General features: G+C 40.5%; 1 protein-coding gene across 2 annotated transcripts in view; it reads left to right on the forward strand.

The window, feature by feature from the left end:
- The window catches only part of CNTNAP5 (contactin associated protein family member 5), a 796,957-nt gene that overhangs the window by 668,816 nt on the left and 106,713 nt on the right, over nt 1-21,428 (forward strand). For both annotated transcript variants that reach the window (XM_047084746.1, XM_047084747.1), the window contains exon 17: nt 4,750-4,968. In XM_047084746.1, the coding sequence (XP_046940702.1) occupies nt 4,750-4,968 (219 nt within the window). The remainder of the gene's footprint in view (nt 1-4,749; nt 4,969-21,428) is intronic.

The following is a 21,428-nucleotide window of genomic DNA, read 5'->3' on the forward strand; positions in this document are numbered from 1 at the left end:
CAGTGCAGAGTTGCTTGGGATTCTCTCTCCCTCTTTCTCTGTCCCTGCCCCCACTTGCACCATCTCTGTCTCTCTCATATAAATAAATAAAATCAAAAAATTATAGAAAAAAAGAACTACAGCTTATTATATAGCATGTTCAACAGGGAATAATAAATTTATGGAGAGATAATCGGACAAAAGAAGGCAGTTTTAGGTTTCGAACAGCAGAGATTAAGACTAGTTAGTAAAGTTTGTTATGCAGAGATGTTTGGTAGGCTGACAGAGTCTACAGTTGTCTCCAAGCAATTAACTTTTGTCCTGGTAGAGAGGAAAGGAAGGACATCTTTGTCAATTTATGACCTGCCTTACATACACAGGAGGAGAGCAAGGAGTTTTTCCTTGTCTCTGCTTCTTCTCAGTTGCCTTCACTCAAAATCAACCTGATTTTAAAGTAGCATATTTTGGGGTGGCGTATTCTGCTGGCCTTCAAGCCCATGGAAAAAGTGAGTGAGATATACATATTTCATATATGTTATCTGTATGGAAATATATATATATATATATGTGTGTGTGTGTATATATATATATATGGAGATATATATGTGATATATGTGGATAAAATATGTATACATGACATACATCCATATAGATATGTAATATATATATGTGTGTGTGTATATATATATATATATATATATATATATATACATATATATATGTATATCGGGGGGAAGAGAGAAAGAGACTTGAGTTGTGATGTTTAGTGGTATCATATCAAGAATATTACCAAAGAGATTACCAAATGGGATGAGAATTTGAAGATGGAATCCTCAGATCTTCAGAGAATGGTAAAATTAATATTAATAGTAATGAGATTTATACATTTATATGATATGATATAATATAATATAATATAATATAATATAATATAATATAATCAGACTAAATTATTGAGTGTCTTCTCTGAATAGACACTGTACTAAAAATTTTACATTTATTACTTATTTTGCTCTCAAACACTCCTGTTGATGATCAAGATACTGCGCTATGATTTTCATTGTTCAACTCTTACTCCAATATACAGATGAGGAAGGTGACCCTGGTTAGTAACCCGAGTCACACTGCTGCTAAGAGTCAGAATCCAGAGTCAATGTACCTCTCTGTTCCTTATTCTGCTTTGCAACACTTCCTCAATGCCCAAGAATGTTAAGACTCAAGAGAAAATAGAATTTTCTTTGTGATTTGAGACAGAAGACATTCAGGAATTCCTTGAAATTTTATGCAAAGGGTATGTGTTTTTTTCCTAGAGTTTCTATCAGATCATGTCTCCCAAAATGTTTAATGATATTTCATCTAGTTCATGTTTTTCATTTTATCAATGTATGCGTGGAAGGTCAGAGAGGTGACTTCTTCTTTGTCCATAAATGGTCCCTTGTATCTCTCTCATGCCCCACATGGGGTGGGGGCTGAGTACACCAACATGGGGTTCAAGGAAGGAAGAACTTTATACAGGAGACTCTCCTTAAAAGTTTTCTTCTCATCTTCTAGAAATACTAGGTAGATACTCTCTTGCACTTACGCACTTTCCTCCACTTAACATGTCCCTTCTTTGATTCTCTCTCTCTTCCTCTCTGTCTCTCTCTGCCCCTCCCCCACTCATGCATGAACTCTTTCTCTCTCTCAAAATAAATAAATAAAAATTAAAATAAAAAGAAAGTACTTTGTGAGCTCATTGGATTTCATTCATCTGTACATTCTCAAGGCCTAGCACAAGGCCTGACTCATTGAATGCTGAGTGCTACTTTGGCTTTGTCTTCAACCAAAAGGTGAGCAAATGATGAGGGAAGATATTGGTGAGACAAGAAGGAGAAGGGAAGTCCAGGGGGTAAATTCATGCGGGAGATAAGGCTGACACAGGGCTTCTGGTTTTCCCGTCTAGGACCATCGGGTGATGTCCATCCTTCCAGCAAGTAACAGCGGGCTTACGTTTGCTTCTGGTGCCCTCCTCATCAGAGTCACTAGTCAGTGTTGGAAGTATCATTCATGAACTTAGATTATTCTTGTTCAGATGTATTCAGGCACTTATATATTCTAGGTTTTGACCCCTCCTCCCCCCACTGAATAGGTTTGGAAGACAAATATATATTTTTTTTTCCATAGGAAGAGTAGGTTAAAAAATGAACTCCAGGGACACATCATCTGGATTTAATTCTTGACTCTGCCCCATCTGGGTTAGGACAACTTGTCAGCTCAATTCCCTCAGGGATAATATGTTACCTGTCTCATAAGACTAGAGTGAGGCTTAAAATATTAAGGAGTTCATTCATGGAAAATGCTTAGCAGAGTGTCTGGCTCATGGTAAGCACTCAATAAACAATTAGCTGTGATTATCGCATTACTGATTCCCCCCCACCCCGACCCCAGTTCTAGGGGGAATGGGTGAACAAAGTAGGTCCTAAATACTGACCTAAATAAAATTAAATAATAATAATTTTTAAAAATTCCAAGGAAGTTAATACCTGGGTATAAACCAAAAAAAAAAAAAAAAAAAGAAAGAAAAAAAGAAACTTACAAAACTGCATTGAATATATATGGTGTAACATTTTAATGAATGAACCTTTAGTTGGATGAGAGCTCCCTATATACAAGCCCTGGTGGTAGGTGTCCAATAAACCAGGTGTTCATCTACAGTTTGTGGACTAGTTGGGGAGACAGACCATAAACAGATCGTTATACAACAGAAGGACAAATGTTGGAGCAGGGATAAGCCCAGACAGGAAGCCTAACAAGGAAGGGGGGGGGGTCACGGGGTGACAGCAGACACAGCAGTAGAACAAGAGCTCTGCAAAGATGTGCTGTCCACGTAGAACTTAATATCCACAAGACCAGCTTTGCAGGAAGTCTTTTAGAAAAATCTTTAACATTTTTCCTCTACAATTCTCACCAATCTTTACCTGTTTTCTGTAAAGAGAAATAAATTGAGGACCCAGTTATCTCTCAGTTAGTGTTTATTTGATCTCAAGATATACAGGGCTGTGAGGTAGCATCTGTGGCCTGAATAAGAAACAGGAAATGGCTCAAAGGGCCAACTTCACTCTTATTTAATCTTTTAATTGCTGAACCCAATTTGTTCTCTTCAATTCTGTCTGGGTTTATGAGCCGAGGCATTTAGCTGAGTTGTTGAGCCACGCCACTGCTATAATAGCCATAGCTATCACTTTGAGTATGTCTCGTGTGCCAGGCGAGGTCCTGTGAACTTCGTCAAGGTTAATTCATAAACAACCTGACAATGAGGTACTGTTTTTATTCCCATTTTTCAAATGGGAAAATTGAAGTGTGACAAGATCGAAAACGTGCCTTAAGTCATGGTGGTTCCAGAGTCCATGCTGTCAAATCCCATTTTAAGGCCTCTACCTTACTGCCTCCCCTTTAGGTCAAGGTCCACACTGACCAGAATGCAAAACAGTTCAATCCTCAGTTACTTGCAAATTCTACCTACTGGGGGCTTCTTATAATGAGGCTCATTCTCTGGGTTTAAAGGCTGAGGAGGAAGTAGTCTGGGATGGTTATTGGACCTTTGGGAATACCTGATTACTCAGATCTGGAAGTTGATGACTTTGTCAAATATATACCCATGTCCTGCTTTAGGTATAATGTAGAAGAGGCCAACCAAGGTGCTGAGAAGGAAGGAAAGGTCCTGCCTAGGCAGGCTTCAGTGACTTAAAGGGGACTGTCTTCTTATTGACATCAATTTATAATTTGCCTCTCCACATCCTTCAAATTTAGAAAATTCTTATGTAGTAATGGAAAATATGAAAAGACCTACTCACTAGAGAAAAATGGAGAAGAATTCTACTTTTGGAGTCAGCTTCTTTGTACTGTGTTGTACTTCTCTAAACTTCAGTTTTCTCATTCGTAAAATGGGAATAAAAATGATGCCTTTCTCACAGGGATTTCTTTGAAAGATTCAAATGACAGAATCTTTGGGTAGTGCTTAGCATGGCACTCAGCAGAGTTCATTGTACCTGTTGTACTCCTGCTACTTCTCTTTTTTTCTCTCTTGCTCAATGGCTATGTGGCCAAACCACCACCATCATCCCCACCATCATCATCATTATCATAGGTGTCATTACCCCTGACTGACTGACCCCTGGCATGTGTGAGATGCAGAACTTTATCAAAGGGCAGAAAGGGTCATGGGAGGTGGATGGGGGCCTGTGTTTGATCCCAGGCACCACTACTTGCAATGACACGTCCTTGAAAAAAGCACTCAAACTTTCTGAGTCTCCTTAAAAAAAAAGTCATAAGATTAGCCTGAATGATTATAATCACATGTATGAATGAAATAACATAGAGAACACTAGACCTCCAAGGGTGTCAACCTTCTCCCAGTGGGAATGTAGCTGGCTCACGAATCCAGTATCTACAGATATCCATGAAGGGCATAGTTGAAGCCAAAATAGACCCAGAAAACCCAAAGCCTTGGTGCCAATGAATGTTTATCAGATTGGCATTTCTGTCCCTAGCCCCTATCCTATTGGCTGAATTCTCACAGTGAGTACCAACTGGGGCCAAAGAAAGAGCTTGGGACTTAGTATTTGGAAGTTTTTACTATTAACACTAAGTTCGATGTCCTAGAGATTTCAGCTGGAGGCCTCTTCACCTCATACTGACGCATAGTCATTTATACCATTCATTCAGGTTGTGTGCCGTCCATTCACTGACGACTCCCCTCAACTTTCTACCTATTTCTCTTGTTGGTTTCAGCTCCGTCTGAGATCACTTTTGCCATTGACGTTGGGAATGGCCCTGTAGAGCTCATAGTTCACTCTCCTTCTCTTCTGAATGACAACCAATGGCATTACGTCCGGGCTGAAAGGAACCTCAAGGAGACTTCACTCCAGGTGGACAGCCTCCCAAGGATGACCAGGGAGACATCGGAGGAGGGCCACTTCCGATTGCAGCTAAACAGCCAGCTCTTTGTAGGTAAGAGACATTTTGAGGCCCCTCTGTGCTAAAACCCTCTGCATGACCAGGCCCAAGGAAAATTACGATTTCGCTTCAGACCTAAGGAATGATTAGAATATATCCTAAAGCACTCATAACTGTAAATGTGATTTTATAAATCCTTCTTTTCTAGCTTCATGAGCCACAGAAATAAGAGATTATGCCACCCCTTAGCAAATTTTGAGGTGGTTTCAGACTCTTTGTATCTTTCTTCCTTGTGCATATTATCTTCAGGTGTCTGAGGAATCCTATTGTTTTTCATTCTTATGGTCAAAATCTACTCAGAGAAAAATAATATATCAGCTATTTACACTTCAGTAGATGTTGTCTCTAAGTCCGTGAGCCACCCTTCCCCCTTCCTAGTGATACGTGACTCCTGATTACTGTTGATAACTATGCAGTGAAACATGTTACAGCATCTCAGAGGGATGTGTCGTCAGGCTTATGGTGGGGGAAGGGACTATTGTTTACCACCGGCTTCTTTGATACTCCCTGAAACAACATCATGAAGGTGGTTGCCTTACACTTGCACAGGAAAGCAGGCCTGGTTCCCGAGCTGACATCTCACCACTGGTCAGTCCCTCCTGAGACTCACAATCAGCCTCTAGATAGGTTATTCATCCGAACTGATCGCCTGTCCTGACATCAAGGACAGGAAAGCCTCAAATGTCACTTATTGAGTCCACTCATTCATTCATTCCTTCATTCATTCCATAAATAGTCACTGAGCACTGAAAACAGGTCAGTACCTTGTTAGATGATGGGAATTGAAAAATAAATTGTGGGATGACATTACTTTGCAAAGAGCTATGTGTGTGTGCTTCAGTGTATGTGTAAGAAAAAGAGACCGAGAGACAAAGACAGGAAGAGAATTTAGCCACATGAATCCAGGTAGGAAACGTCAGCCTCTTTGCTATAATTTAGAAATGACTTTTTGAAAGTAGGTGGAACAGGGCTTGTAAAGGTTTAAAGTACAAAATGTAGCTGTAAATATTAGGTTTATTGTAAAATATCAAAGCTAAGAAGCCGCTCTTGTATAAAACTTGAAGTTCAGATGCTTAGAACACTGATATAAATAAGTCCCAAAATGTGCTAGTCGACCCAGATTTAATTTTCTTTCCTTATTCATTTTTTAGCCAACGCTCACACTACATAGCTTTACTACTAGTAATGAAATGTCATCAGCAATCAATGGGTATTTCTTACCTCTTTCCTTACATTGGGTTTTTGCAACTTTTAACTCTGACAAAAGCAGTCACTAAAAGCACACCAGCTAAAAGAAAAAAAAGTAACAAAATATGTCGTATTTTCTCTTCTCAAGAGGAATCATATTTCTTTCTTCATCTGTCATGTTTTACTGCTCTAGCAGAAGCTATGATATAAGTGATTAAAAGCATTTTTATGATTATAAGGCATTTACGTAATTAATAACCTACATGAGTGATATGCTTTACTCTTAAAATATTTTTGAAAATTTATATTGCTGCTTTAATTCTATTTAAACATCACATTTCATTTCTCTGAAGAAGTTTGCTAGTCATCAAGATTTAATGTCTTTTTTGGTGAAATCAATTCAAGTAGTTTGTAATTTTCATAAATTATATTCCATGCCAAAGTTTAATTTATCTTCAGGCAGTATTTATGAATCTTTCTGGAGGAAAGGTGTATATAAAGATGGAACAATATTTTTTATCCTTTCATGCAAATTTCATGTCATTATGAAATTATCATATGACCTGCATATGTGATAAACTTTGTGCAAGTCAAAAAGGGAAAAGACGCAGCTGTGTTTCCTGGCAGGTGTTTATCTCAAGACGTTTCAGTTGAATTGATCACAAGGGCAGGGAGTTGTAGGAGCTTGTCAATGGCTCTGGAGGACATTCCTTGCTTGAGCTGAAGCCAAGGTCAGCTGTGGTGAGAGCGCCTGTTTCTGTTATGTTTCTCTCCAATAAGTTCCATCTCAGATGTTACTCTGCTTTATTGAATTTGTCTTAATGTACTTGAAGAAGAAAAAAAAAATGCACACTGTTGGAGGTCACTTTAGTCTGTTGGTTTGCATTCTGTTGTTTAGTATACAGCAGTGTGCCCATTTAGAAATGTGTCCGATAGCCAAAAATGCTGAAGTCCCAGTGTTTCTATTTTGTGTAATTCAGTGGTTCAAAAACAAAAACAAAACCCCCCTGCTTAGCTCTAGCCATCAAAATGAAGAGTTGCATTCCCTGTCATTCAGAAACCTAGAGACACTAGATATTTATATTTGCTAGGCAGAAAAAAGAGATCATTGGTGGGTACTTCTTCATAGGGATAGGTTGAAGGTAGCCGTACTTAAGTATTCATTTGGACATGTCTGTCTGCATACCTTTGGCCATGAAAGGATCTTTCAATCAAAACAGAGCATTGGTCAGCATTGCAATCCCTGGTATTGAGCTGTGCTCCCGAGTGCTTACTGAGTACCAGAAACAGCGTGAATTTTATAGAATAGGATGTACCTCCTTGCACTGCCCCTGTCATTGGAATGGGACAAATTAAAGTGCTCATACATGAGTCAATGCATGCTCGATTACTGGAATCAGTAATTTTGTCTTCAGACTTTTATCACCATGATGGTTAAGGACACTGGCAGCCATGTCATCCGACCGGTCACGTTTTTTGTGACAGAGCAGGAGAAACTTCATAGCACATGGATTCTGAAATGTATGCTGTGAGCATGTCATTGTCACATCGTGGAAACTCCCGGAGGTTTCACCCCTCTGCTTGCTGTTTTCTACGAATGTGCCAGTCAGTGTGCAGATGACACAAGAGGACTCCAAGAACTAGTACTTGCTGTGGAAAGTCAAATGGAGACATATGGGTGTGTACCCCAGGTCAATTGCCAGTAAGCCACAGGACCTGGGTAGAAAAACACTAGCCTCGTTACGCCTGTTTGTCTTTATCTCCAGAATGGAAACAAAGCATCTGGTAACTGATCCCTCAGGATTCGAAGATATGTGATTTCCATTATTTATATTAAGAATGTAATCATCCTTATCCTCATTCTCCCCAAATCGGATATTGTGTCTTTCCAGATTTGCTGCAATTATAGAATAGACATTTCTTAAAGATATGGGCCTGTGTGGCTCATTTTCATGTGATTTTACTGCCTTCTTTTTTTTTTTTTTTTTTTTTTTGTCTTTCATGGACTTTTGTATTGGAGTTGTTTGTTGTTGTTGTTGTTTTTAATATGAAATTTATTGTCAAATTGGTTTCCATACAACACCCAGTGCTCATCTCAACTGGTGCCCTCCTCAATGCCCATCACCCACTTTCCCCTCCCTCCCACCCCCCATCAACCCTCAGTTTATTCTCAGTTTTTAAGAGTCTCTTATGGTTTGCCTCCCTCCCTCTCTAACCTTTTTTCCCTTCCCCTCCCCCAGGTCTTCTGTTAAGTTCTCAGGATCCACATAAGAGTGAAAATATATGGTATCTGTCTTTCTCTGTATGACTTATTTCACTTAGCATAACACACTCCAGTTCCATCCACGTTGCTACAAAGGGCCATATTTCATTCTTTCTCATTGCCACGTAGTATTCCATTGTGCATATAAACCACAATTTCTTTATCCATTCATCAGTTGATGGACATTTATGTTCTTTCCATAATTTGGCTATTGTTCAAAGTGCTGCTATAAACATTGGGGTATAAGTGCCCCTATGCATCAGCACTCCTGTATCCCTTGGGTAAATTCCTAGTAGTGCTATTGCTGGGTCATAGGGTAGACCTATTTTTAAGTTTTGAGGAACCTCCACAGTGTTTTCCAGAGCAGCTGCACCAGTTTTCATTCCCACCAACAGTGCAAGAGAGTTCCCGTTTCTCCACATCCTCGCCAGCATCTATAGTCTCCTGATTTGTTCATTTTAGCCACTCTGACTGGCGTGAGGTGGTATCTGAGTGTGGTTTTGATTTGTATTTCCCTGATGAGGAGTGACGTTGAGCATCATTTCATGTGCCTGTTGGCCATATGGATGTCTTCTTTAGAGAAGTGTCTATTCATGTTTTCTGCCCATTTCTTCACTGGATTATTTGTTTTTTGGGTGTGGAGTTTGGTGAGTTCTTTATAGATTTTGGATACTAGCCCTTTGTCCGATATGCCATTTGCAAATATCTTTTCCCATTCCGTTGGTTGCCTTTTAGTTTTGTTGATTGTTTCCTTTCATGGACTTTTGTTTTGGAGTTGTTTGTTGTTGTTGTTGTTTTGCGCTCAGTTGTGTATGTATATCAAAGGAAACTGCAGTTCCCAATTTCTAGCTCCTTGGGGAAAATACTAGAGTGTGAAAGAAAACAAAATGATTCTTGATACATCATAAAGTCTAAAAAGATCCCTAAAACTTCTGTTCCTACCTCGATGCTGGTGGGGAACTGTTTAGTCCCATTTTCAGGTGAAGCATGACTGACTTGGAGGGGTCAATGGTGAAGCTAGTCAGGAAAGAACAGTAACACTCAGCTCTGGCACCATGTAAGTGGGTTCTCTGTGGCAAAATGCAACCACACACACACACACACACACACACACACACACACACACGAGCTGCCAGAGTCTCTATATGAGAAGTCACTTAACGTTTATCCTCGTGAGTGCCTCAAGGGGATGGCTTTCCTGATGCAGGCCAGTAGAGTTTTCTATTTGAGAGGATATAATGTGTTGCAAAGCACAGGAGGAGGTAGATATCCCTTTCACATTAAATAGTCACTGAAAAATCACTTTTTAGCCTACTTATTATATAAGCCACTGTGCCTGGAGGATGTTACTTACCATTACGTCTGTCATTAAAAGAAATCATTGTCTTCTCAACGTCCTATACATTTCTGATTATAACATCTAATTTACCAAACAAGTTTAGTTTTTCAAAGGTAAGGAGTCCATCAGGTATACCTAAATTATTTTTCTTAGGAAAACAATACGTGATTTCTGACATTCCCCATTAATACAAGCAATACCAGAAATGGTTATTGGTGAGTTTAAGACGTGGGTAAGAGACCGCAGAAGGCTGGCAGGGTGAGTCCAAGAATTGCTTTGCTTCGTTGCTACATATGAAGTACCTAGAGGAACAGCCAGTACGCACAAAACAGTGATGAACTACCAGGTTCCTCATGCATTTTCCTTCCCCAATACCCCTGCTCCACAAAATCACACTCTTATAGCTTGAAAGTGTTTTGAAAGAACATTGGCTCTGTTTTTATATTCAGAGGAGTGGATGGTTAAATGACCCCTTCTGCAGAATTTTGTCTCTTCTTTAAGGTGTTCACAGTTGAATCCATTTAACCTATACCAATAGCCCATTTTAGTGTTTTTTACCCTCCCCCAAGGGTCCAGACACTTACTTGAAATGTTTACCTACAACCTCTTCTGTTTTAACTGAAACTGATTTCATCATATGCTAGTACAGACCATTGGGTTGACAATGGCCAGTTGAAGTAAAGTGTTTTCTTATTTGGTTTGGTTGATTGATTGATTGATTGTCTTTGGTAAAATGTTATCACAAGTCTTATTGTCTTTTTTATTTTATTTTTTTTTAATTTTTTTACATTGATTTATTTTTGAGAAACAGAGTGAGACAAAGTGTGAGCAGGGGAGGGGCAGAGAGAGAAGGAGACACAGAATCTGAAGCAGGTTCCAGGCTCTGAGCAAGCGGTTAGCACAGAGCCTGATGTGGGGCTCAAACTCACACACTGTGAGATCATGACCTGAGCTGAAGCCGGACGCTCGACCGATTGAGCCACCCAAGTGCCCCCTTATTGTCTTTTTTTTTTTTTTAATTTTTTTTTTCAACATTTATTTATTTTTGGGACAGAGAAAGACAGAGCATGAACGGGGGAGGGCCAGAGAGAGAGGGAGACACAGAATCGGAAACAGGCTCCAGGCTCTGAGCCATCAGCCCAGAGCCCGACGCGGGGCTCGAACTCCCGGACCGCGAGATCGTGACCTGGCTGAAGTCGGACGCTTAACCGACTGTGCCACCCAGGCGCCCCTCTTATTGTCTTTTTTAAAGGAGGGTACAGTGGGGCAAGCGGCATCATTTTCTCATGCAACCCAGGGAGAGAAGCCCGGAGGTTAAGACTACACAAAAACCCAATGCTAGAAGCATTCCTCTAGCAGTGCCATCATCAAAGTTTATGACTAAAGAAAAAATTAGGGCAGTGTCATTTCTGTAGCGCTGGGGTGATAATCATAAAAAGAAAGTAAATACAGATCTTTCTGGAAAATAAAGTCAGTACTCCTGGACATTCAAGGGCCCAGTCTGAGGGACAGAGGGAGGTGAGAAGTTGTTTGTTCCTTTCCCTAAGCCAAGATGCCATTGAGAGAAAGTCCAGGTTGGAACAAAGCAGACTCAACAAGGCATGTGGATACTGGGACCCCACCTACCACCTAGTGATCCTGTTTTGGTTTCTCCAAGGCTTTGGTGACAAAGCTGAGGATTCAGGGAAGGAGGTGAGAAACCCTGAACAGAGTGATAGAGGGGAAGAAATGTAACCACAATCCTCAGCAAAGTGTTACACTCAGTTCTCATGTTGTTACCAAGTTCCTTCTGATCCGGGGAGGAAGGGATTTGGCTTCAAAACCACTTGTGTAGGGGAAGGTGGTCTTGCAGAAGAGATGAGAAGGGCCACATTTGGATTCAGTTTTCTCCTCCATCAGCCATGTGTCAGGCTACATGGTGAGGGTCATTTCAGGACCTGTTTATGGTGCAGAGAGAGGCTTAGGAACTCGTGGTAGACCTAGGAATGTGCTGCTAAAGTCCCCTTTCAAGGATTACTTGTTGCCTGTCACAGGAATGCTGTTGGCACACATTTTTCTAGTGTCTGCCCCTTTAGGCACTGCAGAGAAACACCGGGGCAAAGCCACATCCTTGGCAAGGAGGCCCATATGCAACGACCATTTGAGTCCAGGGTATAAAAGTTTGGCCATTTTGACCAAGGGGGCACATCTCTGATGGGCTTTTCTAGCTCTAGTGTTCTCTGTGGCTGCTCTAGTCTAATGTCAGGCCTGCACTGCCACTCTCGCCCTCTCTGCCCATCCCTGCTTCCCTCCCCTCCCATCCACAGGTGTGGTTCCCAAGGGCATCTTTAACATACCACTCTCCCCTTTACATCCATCCATAGCCTGCTTGCTGGAAAGCCCAACCTGAGCCAGAATCATAGAGATTTCTTGCACAAGACACACAACCACACACACACACACACACACACACACACACTTTTTTTTTAATCATAGTAATCTTCTTAAGCAAAATGTATTCCTCATGTCTCCCCAAAATCAACCATAATATAATGCCTTCTCCCCCGTTCTTCTCTGAAACACTCTTTAAAGCTGATGGAATCCTTGGAGTCAAGTTTGCATTATTTTCATTCATACCTTTTTTTAAATTTTTTTAAATGTTTATTTATTTCTGAAAGAGAGAGACAAAGCGTAAGCAGGGGAGGGGCAGAGAGAGCAGGAGACACAGAACTGAAAGCAGGCTCCAGGCTGTCAGCACAGAGCCCCACGCGGGGCTCGAACTCCCAAACTGTGAGATCATGACCTGAGCCGAAGTCAGATACTTAACCAACTGAGCCACCCAGGCACCCCAGCTACTAGCTTTATTTTTAGTCAGTTACCTTTACAGAGCCTCAGTTATTCCATCTGCCACCGGGCTTTATAATCAATACTCCACAAATCAATTACAAAGATTTAATTTTTCTCCTACTTGGAATTCTCTATCAACGTTTATTAATTGGGAGTTGCAAGCAAAATCATTTTAAATGGGAAATTATTTGTGGCCCCACCCCAGTGGGATAATGAGGCACTGCTTGGCCTGGAAATTTATGAGGTTTGACATTTAAAGGACACATTCAATTAGTGTAAAAGCTCCCAGGGGAGGGATCTTGCCCCACACTGGGTTTTATCCTTCCTTTGCGCAAATCAGCAAAAGTGTCCCCACATGGTAGTGTATCTGATATGTGAATGCCCCAAAAGCTGGGGTAGGGCCTTTGTAAAAGGGAAAGTTACAACGGCCGTTGTCTTAGCAACCAGCTTTCAAAGGTAAAGGAATTTTCAAAACCCGGCTTTCAAATTGTTACATGGTATACACAAGCTTGCTCTGAGGGGTTTTCACTGGATTCACATGGCGGTTGCTATTGTTTTCCCTGTGCTCTGGTGGGCAAAGATGGGCTCATTTATCAGATCAGAGAATGTGCCCAGACAAGTCCCTCCATTTGTGATTCAATGATACTGGAAGTTTCATGAAATAAACTGAAAGCCGACCACATCCGACACCCATTTGTGGAGACATCTGAGCCGGCATGACCTTCAGAGACCGTCCTTCTCTGAGCCCCTGTTGCCAGTGAGGCAGCAGCAAAAAGCCAACCCAGTTTTGTTTTATTTTGTTTTGTTTTCAATCGAAGTAATTTTCAGTTTTTGTTTTAATTGAAGTAATATTTTAAGGCAAGTTTATTTTTTGTTCTGTCACGTATCGGCCTTATCCTCTCTTCCTTCCTTGTCCAAAACACCTGAAGGACCAATACATTCTTCTTCTTTTTCTTTTTTTTAATGTTTATTTATTTTTGATAGAGAGAGAGAGAGACAGAATATGAGCTGGGGAGAGGTAGAGTGAGAAGCAGATACAGTCTCCAAAGCGGGCTGCAGGCTCTGAGCTGTCAGCACAGAGCCCTACACGGGGCTTGAACCCATGAGCTATGAGATCATGACCTGAGCCAAAGTCGGACCCTTAACCAACTGAGCCACCCAGGCACCTGAGGACCAAGACATTCTTTATAGCAGGTAATGCACCATTTTTGCTGGGTTGGGGAGAAAATGCTCACTGCAAGATGTCTGATGCCCCATTCCATCTGCCACTGTGTCCTTACTCTTTTCTCTCACTATTTCTTTTTCTTTTGGTCACAATTCATTAATTTTTTTTTTTTTTTCTGAATGTACATTCTGCTCTCAGCCCTGGGCTGGACAACAGGAGCATGAAAATAAATAAGATTCATTTGCTATTTAAGAAGTACAGGCTTTAGGGGCGCCTGGGTCCCTCAGTTGGATGGGCGTCCGACTTTGGCTCAGGTCATGATCTTGCTGTTCGTGAGTTTGAGCCCCATGTTGGGCTGTGCGCTGACAGCTCAGAGCCTGGATCCTGCTTCAGATTCCGTGTATTCCCCCCTCTCTCTCTTTCTGGCCCCTCTCCCACTCATACTCTGTCTCTCTCTCTCTCTCTCTCTCTCTCAAGAATAAATAAGCATATAAATAAATGAATAAATAAATAAATAAATAAATAAAATTTTTAATAAAAGTACAGGCTTTGAATGGGGAGCAGGGGTTCCCATTAGGGAACCATTATGCCAGGTTCCCGTAGGGTGCAGTGTAGGGTTGATATCCAAGGGCGGGGGGGTGGGGGGGTGGTGGTGAGCAGAGCTAAGGGGGTGTGGCTCTCAAGTCTGATCTGGAGGCAGCTTCCAGACTCTATCCCTCATACATGTGTGTGCTGACTCCCTGCCTCTCTCCTCCTTACACTGGGGAATGAGGTTAGTAGGAGACTTCGTACAGTCTCTAAAGGAATCGGTGCTTAGAAGGCAGCCTGGGATGCGTGTGCACAACTCGGTGTGCAGGGAGCACCTCTCTCAGCTTGGCCAGTCACTTGCTTGTTCAGGTTTCCAGGAGTACGACTGGAGCCCAAATGTCCAAAACCTCAAAGCAGGCCGTGCTTTCCTGCCCTGTTGTTTATTTGGGTACCCGTGAGTGGCCTCTTCCTAGGGGAGCCTCAGGACAGCACATTCCCCGCTGCCATCTGCATTGCACCAGAGCCCTTCTTTGAGCCCTGAAGCATCTTAAAGTATCTTAAAGCAATGGGGTCCAGTGCCATTCTGCTTCCCATTCCACTTGCCATCCCCCAAAACCTTTGTCCTCAGAGACCCTCCCTTCCCTGCCTTTCATCTTCATATCCCTCCCTGGGGAAATTAAGTTATCAAACAGGTGGGAGTTGACACTACTGGCAGGGTGAAGTTGTTGCCCTGAAGGCCAGATTTGGCTGTCTACTCACTGGGTGCTCACCTACACAATCCTGAGTAAGAAAAAGCTCTTGCCCTAGAGGAGCCCCTTTCTAGAAGTTACAGTGCAGGCCAATGGATGGATTATATTTATGTGAGTTTCCATTTCTTTTTACAATACCGCCAATATTCTGGGGTCCCTGACGTCCATAGCTTTTCCTTTCCTCCAGAGCAAGCTGCATAATGGTTTTGGTCTGGTTCCATCACTTTTTGCCTCTGGGTCTATTCACCCTCTTTTTCTTTGCTACCTTCTTTTCGGCAAAGCTACCTTGTTTCCTTCCTTTTATTCCTGAAGGCCATTTAGCCTCTCTGGATACCTGCATTCCCAGAGGGAAATGTGGATGATATACATCCAGCTTGCCTCATGTTTACAAAGACTAAAAGCTCCCTATATTTATATTATTATTAGTAGTAGTATTATTAGTATTCTACTTATTATACATTGGGGGATGAAAACTTGTCCATCACAGTTTTTAAGTTCTCATAATAAGAACAACATTTTAACTGATGCTTGTAATATGTGTTAAAATATAATCTTCAAGGGGCGCCAGAGTGACTCCATCAGTTAAGCATCTGACCTTTGATTTCAGCTCAGGTCATGATCTCAGGAATCTTGGGTTTCTCTCTTTCTCTCTCTACCCCTCTCCCATTCATGTTCTCTCTCTCTCTTTCTCTTGCTCTGTATCAAAATAAATAATCATTAAATATATACAAATAGTCTTCAAATATATAAAATCATGAGTCATGGGCAAATAGAAAATAAACTTGTGTCAGAGACTTTATTTAATTCATTTGTTAGCGAGGAAGCCAGTAAGATGTGATGGCCGGTTCAGAGAGCATCTGAAAATCTAGGATATGTATAGTCAATTTAACAACAACAAAAAAAGTTAGGATAAGGTTTTGGTGTTAAATATACAAGTGTTGCTCAAATCAGGCCATCTTTGGAGTTATCTGTTCTACTGGAAAGAAATTATTTGCATCTCTACTAGATAAACATCATCCATGTTTTTTGCTTAATTTCCAAGTTACAGCTAATTTTTTTTTCTGGCAAAAGAATACACACGTTTGATGGTACGTCCCTAGTCACACTGCAGCCATCACTTCCCCAAAGAAAGCTTGGGATAAGAAAAAGACCCAGAGTGATTACTGCACAAATGCATCAAAATGTCATGACAGCGTTAATAGATTGGACTTGAGAACTGGTTGGCCCTGACCTGCCATTGCTACTCTCCTATTTAGTGAATTTCAGGCTTTTTTTTTTTTAATATTTTAGGATCTCCTGGTATCACTCATAAAATTGCTCTGGGTCAGGTGAAAGATTGGGGAAAATTCTGAAAGCTCATAATTATAGAGCTTTTTCTTTATCTGCTGATTTCTTTAAATGGGTGTGTGCTTTAGCTCCTGGGACCGTATTTGTTCTCAGTAAGGCCATGCTAGAGAAAACTAGCCAGTGACTGCCAGGGGCCCTAGCATACAGAAAATCCAGACATTGGTGCTAATAGGACAAGGATGTCGCCGGGCAGCCAGCTGGGAAGAATGTAGATGCTCCAGCTGATTCTAGAAAAGACCGGGAGCTCATACGGTATTTTTCATTCCATTGCCCTTGCAGGAAGGCTCCTCTTTCACGGGAACCTTTGTATCTTTTCTTTAAAGCTATTTTTGATAGTGATTTTTCATCTTCAAAAACTGGCAGCGGGGAGTACGGTGAGGCATGGCTTGGCACTCATCTTGGCAAGATGGGACATGTTCCTGTTGGTCAAAATGGCTCCCGTGGCTACTCTAGACCCGTCGTTAGGATTATGGGAATTTTGCTGCTTCATCATCTTGATATTCCTTCAGGGGTTCCTCCAGATGATATGTAAAACCCTAATCAGCCACCTTGAACTGCAGTGGGATTTGTTCCCTATGGCTCCACATTAGCAACAGAAACAGAAGCACCATTCAAGTGCTTGCTTGTCTTTCCCCCTCCTCCTGGATGTAAATAACCAAAAGAGGATTTCCACAGAATGCATATTTAGCGCTCTGCCTAGGCAAAATGTTGGGCCCTGCCACCATTCTGTTAAAAAGAAAGCAAATATTTGGTTTTTAGCCGGTAGTCTTGAAGAAAAAACAGCAAAAAAGCAAGCCTCTTTACTTTACAGAAAACCCAAGTAGCAAGATAAATACCTCTGACACACCCTGACTCACACTCCAGACAAAAACATGCTGATGCTGAGACAGGTTTTCCTTAATGCCCAAATACCACGTGGATTAATAAATGGCTTTCAGAGATATACACAATTCTGTAGCAAGGAGTTATATTTGAAACTTGATAGAAGATTACTTCCAAAATGACTTTTAGAAAAAGGAGAGCAACAGCATTATACATAATGTACATAATAAATGAAAAGATTTATTTCAAAGTGTACAATCAATATGCAAATACATATTCACTGAGAATTAGTCAATAATACCTCCAAATACTCTTATTAGAGGCAACCGATATTAGCCCAGTATGAGACTTTCTAGACAGTGTTCAAGGTTCTTACATACATTTAAGTACCCTGAGGAAGCACTGTACAATATTATTATTTGTGGCTATATTTACATAAACTATATATTTATAGGTATTATACCACAGCTTTCTCACTGTTTTTTGTTTGTTTGTTTTCGTTTGCTTTTTGACTTCAAATATGCCTCGGAGACCATAGCATGTCAATATAAATAGCATATTAAACTGCTGTCTAGTGTTTTTACCTAATATTTTCAGTTTTTGCTTGTTTTGTTGCCATGTTTATTTTATATCCTTGATGCATCTGGAATTTGTTTAAGGTTTTGAGGTAGGATTGTAATTTTATTTATTTTCCAAAATAATTTCCCATCTCCATTTATTTCATGGTTCCTCTTTTTCCTAGTTACTTAGAACTCTAATGTATGTTATAATGTAAAAGCCATCTTTCTATATAAAGAGTCTGTTTCTGGAATTCTTAGAAGTTTCTAGTTTCTTGGGGTGCCTGGCTGGTTCAGTCATGAAAGCATTCAACTCTTGATTTCAGGGTCAAGAGTTCCAGCCCCACGTTGGCTATAGAGCTTACTAAAACCGAACACAAAAACAAAACCAAAAACAAAACCCAGAAATTTCTGGTTTCTGTTTTATTTACATAGATTTTTTTTCCCCTAAGTACTGCACCACTTACAGGGCACACACTTACAGGGCATATTTTGATACTGAATAGGAGAGGTTTCCCCTTACACGTGCATGCGTACACACACACACACACACACACACCTACTTCACTCCTGTTTTTAATCCTGTATCTCTTCTTGTGGGCTTTTAGATTTAGCTTTTCATGTTCTATGAAAATAATTTTGGGGGCTATTGATTAGATTGTATTGTGTTAAAGGAACTAGCTATACATTACTGACTCATACTGAAGCATGTTTTGTTTCTTCAGGTATCCTTAGGAGTGAAGGTAAAATTGTATCATTTCCTTTATATATACACGTCTTGTTAATTTCAAGGTGTTTTGCTGCTTTTGTTGTTAAATAGGATTTTTTCCTAGCTATTCCGTCTTCCAGTTGGTTATCATTGCTATATAGAACCATGATTGATTTCGCAGGTTGATGTTTATATCCATCCACATTCTTATACTTTTAATTGTAATAATTTGTCATTATTGTTTTGAGGGGATTTTCTAGGTAGATAATTATACTATTTGTGCACATAATACACTATTTGTAATGACTATGTATGAAGCTAAATTAATTATTTTGGGGTGTAATCATCACCACTAGCTCCATGTTGGGATATTTGTTTAAAAAGGTAGAATAAGGCCAATGATAATAATGTTTTCATGGCTCTTGATACACATTGCTGAATTATTCTTGATAAGTTTTTCACAACATTCATTTCCACCAAACAAATAGGAAATACCTTCAATCTGTTGTTATGTGATTCTAAGTTAACAATCTCTTTCCCAATTTTTTGAGGAGGATTCGTATTTTATTTGAGGTCCCAGTTTGTAGTGAGGATTAAATCAGAATATGTCTGTGAAGCACAGTGCATAGAAGGTGCTGTATAAGAAGTAAGCTTTTAGTTCAACTTGACTATTGCATCGTTATTTGACCTTTTAAACACCGAGTTAGTGCCACCTGTATTGTTACATAGAGTGTCTTGATTGACTTTTGAGCAAGAAATCACTATATCTGGCCAAACTCAACCAGACACATGCCTTGTTTTTAAGAAAATCATATTTTGGAATGAAAGTTTCTCCTAGGATTTCCTTCTGGTACCAAGACTGTCAGTTGGACGGGCAGGATAAAAGCAGAAGACAAATGATGGTTAGTGTATTTGCTTTTATCCATTAGGTATATGCTAAATCCTCTGTCACTTTAGAATTTGGAATCTAGGTGGTACATGTACCTGTACTTAATTTAGCTATTGTGATTCATATAAAAAACAGCTACTCCATGTTCAACGTCAAAAAAGTAAGAAAGAAAGGAAGAAAGGTAGAAAAACAGAAAGAGTTATTATCTTTGTGAATCCAGAGCCCAACCTGGCACATTCAGTGTTTTACCTGAAGAAGAGACCTCAACGAAGGAGTTTTGCTTGAGCATGAGGAGGAAAGAGAACAGGCACCCATGAGAGAAACAGAGGCTTTTGCACTTGGTGCCAAAGACCAGAACAAAATTGAGATGTTCCTCTGGAAGCGATGAGCATGTATGGAGCTGACACATGGAGGTTTTCTAAGACAGGCTTAGAATGATGATAGTGACCTTTGTATGTAGTTCAAGGAAATATCATCACAATGAACATGCTTGATACCAAGGGCCAGCTGAAGAGTCTCAGGCAGAACTGCTTCTCGCTAGGCCAACAAGCTAACCAATAGTGATAGTTATCCAGAAGGGTGAGGTGGAGGTCAAGAGAATAAATGCCTATGTGTATATTACTTGATGGGGGGGGAAAACATGGTAGAGATAAAGGTAAGAAGGTAGAAGGATCCCTTGGTTATAGGAATGACTCAAGTTGTCTAATCATTTCATTCATTTTAGGATTTTAGAGCTTTCAAGATATGCAGGCTTTGAAGGTCAAGAGACCCCAGTCCGACACCTGGCTCTGCCACAGAAAATCTGTTTGAGGGGCCCCTGGGTGGCTCAGTCAGTTGAGTGTCCAACTTCAGCTCAGGTCATGATCTCACAGCTCATGAGTTCAAGCCCCGGGTTGGGCTCTGTGCCGACAGCTCAGAACCTGGAGCCTGCTTTGGATTCTGTGTCTTCCTCTCTCTCTCTGCCCCTCCAGTGCTTGTGCTCTGTCTCTCTGTCTCAAAATAAATGAATGTTAAAAAAAATTTTTTTAATAAAAAAAAAAAAGAAAATCTGTTTGATTCTTGACTCTGGCCCAAACAATCTCTCTGACACTAAGTTTCCTCAGCTATACAATGTGAATAATTTGAAGAATGCCTTCTTTTCCTTGGGGTATTCAATGAGTTAATTTTATCTTATTGTTTTAATTTTTTTAATTTATGTTTATTTATTTTTGAGATAGGGAGAAACAGACCATGAGTGGGGGAGGGGCAGAGAGAGAGGAAGACACAAAATCTGAAGCAGACTCCAAGCTCTGAGATGTCAGCACAGAGCCCAACGCAGGGCTCTATCTCATGAACTGTGAGATTATGACCTGAGCTGAAGTTGGATGCTTAACCAACTGAGCTACCCAGGCACCTCTCAATGAGTTATTTTTAAAGTTTCTAGCAGACAAGTATGTTTGAAATGTAATTTTTATTTTAAATTAGAAACATTGTTCTGATTCTTGGTCAGCTTGCAGATTAACTACAAACCTCGAAATCATGACTTTCAAGTGCTTTAAGTATGACGCTACAGTTTTGTTGTTGTTGTTTTTTCTTGTTGTTCCAACCTTTTAATGAACTGTAGACAAGATTCAGGTGAGTAAAGAGAAAAGTATATTAGAGCTTAGAGCAGCAGCTTAAAAATCAAATACCTGCAAGGGCAGGGAAGGCCATATGAATGAATGAAGTGGTCCCGGAGGAGAATGTGGCCAAGTGGGGATGGGAGTCCCTGTCTTAAAGGAACTGACCACAGGGTGGCTACAGCTGACATTTGCCATGCAGGAAAGCAGGTTCATTGTTAACATCTCTTCTGATTTTTCAAAGATTTATTCGAATTTAAAAAATTTTTCTCATTTTTTAAAAAGTGACAACTAAATAAAATAACTAAATACTGGGTTACAGAAACTATGTGAGGAAGGGATGTGCGTATATGAATGCAGGTGTGTGTGTATAAAGACAAGGGTGGAGTAATGGGATTGTGGAATGCATGGAGACGATAACATACCACATTATGGCAAGTACATGAAGAGATCCAAAGTCAAGACCGTAGGGCA

The sequence above is a fragment of the Lynx rufus genome, unplaced genomic scaffold (assembly GCF_022079265.1).
Source record: "Lynx rufus isolate CCGP_SWC_20201006 ecotype Redwood Valley unplaced genomic scaffold, mLynRuf1.p SCAF_2, whole genome shotgun sequence".
NCBI lineage: Eukaryota > Metazoa > Chordata > Mammalia > Carnivora > Felidae > Lynx > Lynx rufus.